This window comes from Oncorhynchus kisutch, unplaced genomic scaffold (assembly GCF_002021735.2).
Source record: "Oncorhynchus kisutch isolate 150728-3 unplaced genomic scaffold, Okis_V2 scaffold730, whole genome shotgun sequence".
Taxonomy (NCBI): domain Eukaryota; kingdom Metazoa; phylum Chordata; class Actinopteri; order Salmoniformes; family Salmonidae; genus Oncorhynchus; species Oncorhynchus kisutch.
The window spans coordinates 27,771-37,288 of NW_022262675.1; the positions used below are offsets into that span (position 1 = coordinate 27,771).

Here is a 9,518-nt window from a genome sequence, read left to right on the forward strand (position 1 = left end):
CCATTTCAGTCTCTCTCTGTGTGTTCACAGGTCAGCTGACTCCCATATTGTAGTCTCTTATCACTAGCTGCTAATGGGGCTGATAGAGAGAGTTGTTAGTGGGGCTGATAGAGAGGGTTGTTAGTGGGGCTGATAGAGAGGGTTGTTAGTGGGGCTGATAGAGAGGGTTGTTAGTGGGGCTGATAGAGAGGGTTGTTAGTGGGGCTGATAGAGAGCAGTGTCTATATGTAGCTACCAGCTACCAACACACCTTCTGCTGTAGTCTAGAGAACCTGGTGAACAGTGTCTAAATGAAGCTACCAGACCAGTCTACCAGGGTATAGCTACCAGACCAGTCTACCAGGGTATAGCTACCAGACCAGTCTACCAGGGTATAGCTACCAGACCAGTCTACCAGGGTATAGCTACCAGACCAGTCTACCAGGGTATAGCTACCAGACCAGTCTGCCAGGGTATAGCTACCGGTCCAGGGTATAGCTACCGGTCCAGTCTACCAGGTTTAGCTACCAGACCAGTCTACCAGGGTATAGCTACCGGACCAGTCTACCAGGGTATAGCTACCGGTCCAGTCTACCAGGGTATAGCTACCGGTCCAGTCTACCAGGGTATAACTACCGGACCAGTCTACCAGGGTATAGCTACCGGACCAGTCTACCAGGGTATAGCTACTAGACCAGTCTACCAGGGTATAGCTACCAGACCAGTCTACCAGGGTATAGCTACCAGGGTATAGCTACCAGACCAGTCTACTAGGGTATAGCTACTAGACCAGTCTACCAGGGTATAGCTACCAGACCAGTCTACCAGGGTATAGCTACCAGACCAGTCTACCAGGGTATAGCTACCAGACCAGTCTACCAGGGTATAGCTACCAGACCAGTCTATCGGTCCAGTCTACCAGGGTATAGCTACTGGTCCAGTCTACCAGGGTATAGCTACCGGTCCAGTCTACCAGGGTATAGCTACCGGTCCAGACCACGGTAACATGTCCATGACAGGGATAATCTTGTTTTAACTGGCTAGGGTTACCCTCCCCCCCCCAACACAGATGAGTGGACACACACACCATTTGAGGAATAATCATCCTGTACTCATTCATGTATGGTCACGTCGGTCTGACGACATCACCTGCAGTAGATCTACACACTCTCCCTGCTTCGCTTGGTTGTCTGTCTGTCTGTCTGTCTGTCTGTCTTGTTGAACTTTGAGGAATAATATTTTACACCTACCAGTGTTAGCCTTTATAATCGAACAAAAGAAAAATAATCTGTAGAAGTAGATTGTAGCCAAGTATAAATAAAATCATGTCGGTGTTAGGAACACGGTTCCGGCATCTCTATCTGTCTCTGTCTCTCCTATACCTTTAAATTAGAGTCTCTCTGAGGCCTGAGCTCCTATACCTTTAAATTAGAGTCTCTCTGAGGCCTGAGCTCCTATACCTTTAAATTAGAGTCTCTCTGAGGCCTGAGCTCCTATACCTTTAAATTAGAGTCTCTCTGAGGCCTGAGCTCCTATACCTTTAAATTAGAGTTTCTCTGAGGCCTGAGCTCCTATACCTTTAAATTAGAGTCTCTCTGAGGCCTGAGCTCCTATACCTTTAAATTAGAGTCTCTCTGAGGCCTGAGCTCCTATACCTTTAAATTAGAGTTTCTCTGAGGCCTGAGCTCCTATACCTTTAAATTAGAGTCTCTCTGAGGCCTGAGCTCCTATACCTTTAAATTAGAGTCTCTCTGAGGCCTGAGCTCCTATACCTTTAAATTAGAGTCTCTCTGAGGCCTGAGCTCCTATACCTTTAAATTAGAGTCTCTCTGAGGCCTGAGCTCCTATACCTTTAAATTAGAGTCTCTCTGAGGCCTGAGCTGCTATACCTTTAAATTATAAATATATTGGACAGCGTCTTCTAGGCCTATATCCAATGACTTGATGCCACCGCCTAGTTGGGAGGTTGCTTTCACTCGCTGATTCCAACCAGCAACCAGACTGTTTCCAGTCATATTGGAGCAGGGGGCTGTTCCTGCTGCCATTCAACACAGTGCTGCTGTTGACACACTGATGAGGTCTGTGTTAGACTGGCGTTAGACTGGTGTTAGACTGGCATTAGACTGGTGTGTTGACACACTGAGGTCTGTGTTAGACTGGTGTTAGACTGGCGTTAGACTGGTGTGTTGACACACTGATGAGGTCTGTGTTAGACTGGTGTTAGACTGGTGTTAGACTGGTGTTAGACTGGCGTTAGACTGGTGTGTTGACACACTGATGAGGTCTGTGTTAGACTGGTGTTAGACAGGTATTAGACTGGCGTTAGACTGGTGTGTTGACACACTGATGAGGTCTGTGTTAGACTGGTGTTAGACTGGCGTTAGACTGGTGTGTTGACACACTGATGAGGTCTGTGTTAGACTGGTGTTAGACTGGTGTTAGACTGGTGTGTTGACACACTGATGAGGTCTATGTTAGACTGGTGTTAGACTGGTGTGTTGACACACTGATGAGGTCTGTGTTAGACTGGTGTTAGACTGGTATTAGACTGGCATTAGACTGGCGTTAGACTGGTGTGTTGACACACTGATGAGGTCTGTGTTAGACTGGCATTAGACTGGCGTTAGACTGGTGTGTTGACACACTGATGAGGTCTGTGTTAGACTGGTGTTAGACTGGCGTTAGACTGGTGTGTTGACACACTGATGAGGTCTGTGTTAGACTGGCATTAGACTGGCGTTAGACTGGTGTGTTGACACACTGATGAGGTCTGTGTTAGACTGGTGTTAGACTGGTGTTAGACTGGTGTTAGACTGGCGTTAGACTGGCGTTAGACTGGCGTTAGACTGGTGTGTTGATAGACTGGTGTTAGACTGGTATTAGACTGGCATTAGACTGGCATGTTGACACACTGAGGTCTGTGTTAGACTGGCATTAGACTGGTGTGTTGCCTTAAAAGGAGAACCAACTGGGAGTCTGTTTCCTTCTGTCTTTTGGGTCTGACATGGAGCTCAGTGAGAGAAGATGACAAGTGTGTTGTGTTGTGTTGTGTTGTGTATGTGTATGTGTGTGTGTGTGTGTGTGTGTGTGTGTGTGTGTGTGTGTGTGTGTGTGTGTGTGTGTGTGGGGAGGGGCTGGTGTTAGGGCCAGGGTGATGATTGCACATGTGGAGCCCTGTCATCTCTGCTGGTGTCGATGGGTTCTGACTGAACGAGCGGAAGAGACCTGACACGCGCAAACACACACACACACACACACACACACACACACACACACACACACACACACACAGTGACGCAACACACACACAGTGACGCAACACACACCCTATCACACCCACACTCAAACAAGCACTAAGCCATTCTCCACCCACCACAGGTCTATTTGAAGATGAGAAACAGTTGTTAGTCTAACCCCCTCCACACACACACACACCTCTCCCAACACACACACACACCTCTCCCAACACACACACACACCTCCCCCAACACGCACACACACACCTCCCCCAACACACACACACCCTCTATTAGAGCGCTGCTAGTGGTTTATTAGACACAGATATCAGGTTTCCGCCACCGCGGGGGACCGAGGGGGGAAGGAGGGATCGTGCCCCCTAATCACAAACAGCCAGCACTTCCTGCCAACACACACACACACACACTCTCCTGCCAGTGTCAGAAGGAACATAGAACCCTTTCCCTCTGTCAAGCACTGACACGCCCACTGACACGCCCACTGACACGCCCACTTTCTCAACATGGTGTGTTTTTCACTTCTCTTTCAGCTGGGCATTCTATTGCCTCCTCTCCTCACATCTAGGAGAGAGGGAAGGATGGAAGGAAGTGAGGAAGAGGGGGGGGGGGGTAGCTGGGCATTCTATTGCTTCCTCTCCTCACATCTAGGAGAGAGGGAAGGATGGAAGGAAGTGAGGAAGAGGGGGGGGGTAGCTGGGCATTCTATTGCTTCCTCTCCTCACATCTAGGAGAGAGGGAAGGATGGAAGGAAGTGAGGAAGAGGGGGGGGGGTAGCTGGGCATTCTATTGCTTCCTCTCCTCACATCTAGGAGAGAGGGAAGGATGGAAGGAAGTGAGGAAGGGGGGGGGGGGTAGCTGGGCATTCTATTGCTTCCTCTCCTCACATCTAGGAGAGAGGGAAGGATGGAAGGAAGTGAGGAAGAGGGGGGGGGGGTCGCTGGGCATTCTATTGCTTCCTCTCCTCACATCTAGGAGAGAGGGAAGGATGGAAGGAAGTGAGGGAGAGGGGGGGGGGGGGTAGCTGGGCATTCTATTGCTTCCTCTCCTCACATCTGGGAGAGAGGGAAGGATAGAAGGATGTGAGGGAGAGGGGGGGGAGGGTAGCTGGGCATTCTATTGCTTCCTCTCCTCACATCTAGGAGAGAGGGAAGGATGGAAGGAAGTGAGGAAGAGGGGGGGGGGGGGGGGGTAGCTGGGCCAACATCTGGTGGAGGGGGTAGAGGAGGGAGATTTGGGGAGGGGTTACAACACTAATTCCTCAACAGGGGAGTCTGCTTTGTGTTTTACCTGTTGTCCCTCTGAGGCACATCTTAAAAACAGCTGGTTTCTGTATTAACAGACTGAATTACAACCCTGTTATTCTGCAGGGTTAACCCTCCTACAACCAGGGTGGGTCAGACTGAATTACAACCCTGTTATTCTGCAGGGTTAACCCTCCTACAACCAGGGTGGGTCAGACTGAATTACAACCCTGTTATTCTGCAGGGTTAACCCTCCTACAACCAGGGTGGATCAGACTGAATACAACCCTGTTATTCTGCAGGGTTAACCCTCCTACAACCAGGGTGGATCAGACTGAATTACAACCCTGTTATTCTGCAGGGTTAACCCTCCTACAACCAGGGTGGATCAGACTGAATACAACCCTGTTATTCTGCAGGGTTAACCCTCCTACAACCAGGGTGGGTCAGACTGAATTACAACCCTGTTATTCTGCAGGGTTAACCCTCCTACAACCAGGGTGGGTCAGACTGAATACAACCCTGTTATTCTGCAGGGTTAACCCTCCTACAACCAGGGTGGATCAGACTGAATACAACCCTGTTATTCTGCAGGGTTAACCCTCCTACAACCAGGGTGGATCAGACTGAATACAACCCTGTTATTCTGCAGGGTTAACACTCCTTCAACCAGGGTGGATCAGACTGAGTACAACCCTGTTATTCTGCAGGGTTCACCCTCCTACAACCAGGGTGGATCAGATGGGTCTGGGCCCGTAGTCATAATGCCTCTCTGAATAGCAGTGCTGATCTAGGATCAGGTTTGACTTTTAGATAAATGGACAGGAAGGACCTGATCAGCATTCGTACTCAGACGCTTTATGGGCCCTAGTCAGTCAGTCAGCCAGTCAGCCAGCCAGCCAGCCAATCAATCAGTCAGCCAGCCAGCCAGCCAATCAATCAGTCAGCCAGTCAGCCAGCCAATCAGTCAGTCAGTCAGTCAGCCAATCAATCAGCCAGTCAATCAGCCAGCCAGTCAGCCAGTCGGCCGGCCAGTCAGCCAGCCAACCAGCCAGTCAGTCGGCCAGTCAGCCAGTCAGCCAGTCAGTCAGCCAGTCAGCCAGCCAGTGAGGAGTGATGGCATCTGTTGCCAGTCTACCCTCGTCAGGTCTTAATCAGTGTGTAGTTGAGAGGAACCTGCAGGAGCCCAAACTGCCCTATGGGATATCTCACCATTCTGTGATTGTTGAAGTAATTAAACCCAGAACAGAACAGTGTGGTGTCCGTTGCCACAGCAAAGCCTGGAGATAGTTCATGATCTGTTGTTTATGATGTTGTTGTCATGGACGACTGATTGGGGCTCATTGCTTCCAGACGGAAAATAAATCCTGCTCTCGTGGAATGGCGTGCTTTGAGCACGACTGAATAGTGGTGACGGGCTGTATGCTGCGTTTGCTATTGGCCTGTTGTTTACCTTTTTATGTTGATGACGCTTTCAGTCCTCCATCATTTACAGCTATTTAAGATATTAAAAAGTGTACGAGTTTGAGTGTGTTTCTGTTAGGCCTTTGGGGGGGGAAAACAAGTCTGTTAGGCCTTTGGGGGGGAAACAAGTCTGTTAGGCCTACGTATACTGAACAAAAATATAGACGCAACATGTAAAGTGTTGGTCCCTATGTTTCATACGCACAAAAAAAGCTAATTTCTCTCAAATGTTGTGCACAAATTTGTTTACATCCCTGTTAGTGAGCATTTCTGTGGCATATCAAGAAGCTGATTAAACAGCAGGATCATTACACAGGTGCACCTTGTGCTGGGGACAATAAAAGGCCACTCTAAAATGTGCAGTTTTGTCACACAACACAATGCCACAGATGTCTCCAGGTTTTGAGGGATCGTGCAATTGGCATGCTGACTGCTGGAATGTCCAACAGAGCTGTTTGCCAGAGAATTTCATGTTAAATTCTCTACCCTAAGCCACCTCCAATGTAAATTTTAGAGAATTTGGCAGTACATCCAACTGGCCTCACAACTGCAGACCACATGTAACCACACCAGCCCAGGGCCTCCACTGAGGAGTCTGTCTCTAATAAAGCCCTTTTGTGGGGAAAAACTCATTTTGATTGACTGGACCTGGCTCCCATCTGTAACTCAGTAAATTCTTTGAAGTTGTTGCATGTTGTGTTTTATATTTTCCACATTAATAAGGACTTAACATGGTCCACACACATCCGCACAGTCGTGAAGATGGCATGGCAGCACCTCTTCGGTGTACGGCGTTATGGTCTGAGCACTGACAGGCTGACCCCCCCCCCCCACCCCTTCAACCTCTGCAGCAATGCTGGCAGCACTCATACGTCTATTTCCCAAAGACAACCTCTGGATATGACGCTGAGCACGTGCACTTCAACCTCTTTGGTCGACCAAGGCGAGGCCTGTTCTGAGTGGAACCTGTCCAGTTAAACCGCTGTATGGTCTTGGCCACTGTGCTGCAGCTCAGTTTCAGGGTCTTGGCAATCTTCTTATAGCCCAGGCCATCTTTATATAGAGCAACAATAATTTTTTTCAGATTCTCAGAGAGTTCTTTGCTATGAGGTGCCATGTTGAACTTCCAGTGACCAGTCAGTATGAGGGAGTGTGAGAACGATGACACCAAATTTAACACACCTGCTCCCCATTCACACCTGAGACCTTGTAACACTAACGAGTCACATGACACCGGGAAGGGAAAAAGGCATTTTCAGTTAGGGGTGTTCTCACTTTTGTTGCCAGCGGTTTAGACATTAATGGCTGTGTGTTGAGCTATTTTGAGGGGACAGCTAATCAACACTGTTATACAAGCTGTACACTCACTACTTTACATTGTAGCAAAGTGTCATTTCTTCAGTGTTGTCACATGAAAAGATATACTTAACTATTTACAAAAATGTGAGGGGTGTACTCACTTTTGTGATACACTGTGTGTGTATATATATATATATATATATATATATATATATATATATATATATTTGTGTACTCACACAAAAGTGAGTACACCCCTCACATTTTTGTAAATAGTTGAGCACATTGATCTGGTACTTCCTGTTTATAGCTCCACATTGATCTGGTACTTCCTGTATATAGCTCCACATTGATCTGGTACTTCCTGTATATAGCTCCACATTGATCTGGTACTTCCTGTATATAGCTCGAGGAGAGGAGAGGGGAGGAGGAGAGGGGAGGAGGAGAGGAGAGGGGAGGAGGAGGGAGAGGAGAGGGGAGGAGGAGAGAGAGGGGAGGGGAGGGGAGGAGAGGGGAGGAGGAGAGAGAGGAGGAGAGAGAGGAGAGGAGAGGGGAGGAAAGGAGAGGAGCACTGGGTTGGTTATTTGGGTGTTAACCACCCTGGGTCTCTGAGCAAAGCCCTCCTACCTGCCTGCCTGCCTAACATCTGTCTGTGTAGAGGAGCACGACTGAACAAATAACTGAACAAACAAATTTCTCTCTCTTCCTCTCCCTCCCTCCCTCTCCAACCCCCCCCCCCCCCCCCCCCCCCCCCCCCCCCTTCTCTCTCTCTCCCCGTCACCAACCGCGCCCCCTGGTCACCACCCGTCCCCCCCAGCCACCACCCGTCCCCCCCGGCCACCACCCACCCCCCCAGCCACCACCCGTCCCCCCCAGCCACCACCCACCCCCCCAGCCACCACCCGTCCCCCCCAGCCACCACCCACCCCCCCAGCCACCACCCGTCCCCCCAGCCACCACCCGTCCCCCCCAGCCACCACCTGTCCCCCCCAGCCACCACCCACCCCCCCAGCCACCACCTGTCCCCCCCAGCCACCACCCGTCCCCCCCAGCCACCACCCACCCCCCCAGCCACCACCTGTCCCCCCCAGCCACCACCCGTCCCCCCCAGCCACCACCCGTCCCCCCCGGCCACCACCCGTCCCCCCCAGCCACCACCCCCACCCCCCGGCCACCACCCCCCCCCCCCCGGGACCAACCACCCACCCCCCTGGCCACCACCCGTCCCCCCCGGCCATCACCCACCCCCCCGGCCACCACCCACCCCCCCGGCCACCACCCACCCCCCGGCCACCACCCACCCCCCCGGCCACCACCCACCCCCCCCAGCCACCACCCACCCCCCCAGCCACCACCCCCCCACTGTAATTGACCAGTTAACAGGCAGATATTAATTTGTCCTCCATTATTACACATGTAATCCGGTCAGTGTGGATTTGATTAAAAAATAAATAGCTTCCTCTCTCTCACAGACCACCAGACCTACAATATGAGTCTGGGGTGGGGGGGGGCAGACGTCTTCCTAACGCAGTAGAGGGGGGCGTGTGTTAACAGACGTCTTCCTAACGCAGTAGAGGGGGGCGTGTGTTAACAGACGTCTTCCTAACGCAGTAGAGGGGGGCGTGTGTTAACAGACGTCTTCCTAACGCAGTAGAGGGGGCGTGTGTTAACAGACGTCTTCCTAACGCAGTAGAGGGGGCGTGTGTTAACAGACAGTCTTCCTAACGCAGTAGAGGGGGCGTGTGTTAACAGACAGTCTTCCTAACGCAGTAGAGGGGGCGTGTGTTAACAGACGTCTTCCTAACGCAGTAGAGGGGGGCGTGTGTTAACAGACAGTCTTCCTAACGCAGTAGAGGGAGGCGTGTGTTAACAGACAGTCTTCCTAACGCAGTAGAGGGGGCGTGTGTTAACAGACAGTCTTCCTAACGCAGTAGAGGGGGGCGTGTGTTAACAGACGTCTTCCTAACGCAGTAGAGGGGGCGTGTGTTAACAGACAGTCTTCCTAACGCAGTAGAGGGGGCGTGTGTTAACAGACAGTCTTCCTAACGCAGTAGAGGGGGCGTGTGTTAACAGACGTCTTCCTAACGCAGTAGAGGGGGCGTGTGTTAACAGACGTCTTCCTAACGCAGTAGAGGGGGGCGTGTGTTAACAGACGTCTTCCTAACGCAGTAGAGGGGGGCGTGTGTTAACAGACGTCTTCCTAACGCAGTAGAGGGGGGCGTGTGTTAACAGACAGTCTTCCTAACGCAGTAGAGGGGGGCGTGTATTAACAGACGTC

General features: G+C 51.0%; 1 protein-coding gene across 1 annotated transcript; it reads left to right on the forward strand.

The window, feature by feature from the left end:
- The first annotated feature begins 6,703 nt into the window (after positions 1-6,703).
- LOC116361515 (extensin-like) lies at positions 6,704-8,608 on the forward strand. Its single transcript, XM_031816021.1, has 2 exons — positions 6,704-6,740; positions 8,058-8,608. The coding sequence occupies exons 1-2, from the start codon at positions 6,704-6,706 to the stop codon at positions 8,606-8,608; spliced, it is 588 nt and encodes a 195-aa protein (XP_031671881.1).
- Positions 8,609-9,518: the final 910 nt, after the last annotated feature.

Excerpts from the sequence above, each read along its gene's own strand:
- LOC116361515 (XM_031816021.1), top strand. The coding sequence starts at position 6,704 with ATGGCATGGCAGCACCTCTTCGGTGTACGGCGTTATG. Across the intron at positions 6,741-8,057 it reads CTTCGGTGTACGGCGTTATG|CCACCACCCGTCCCCCCCGG; the intron begins GTCTGAGCACTG and ends CGTCCCCCCCAG.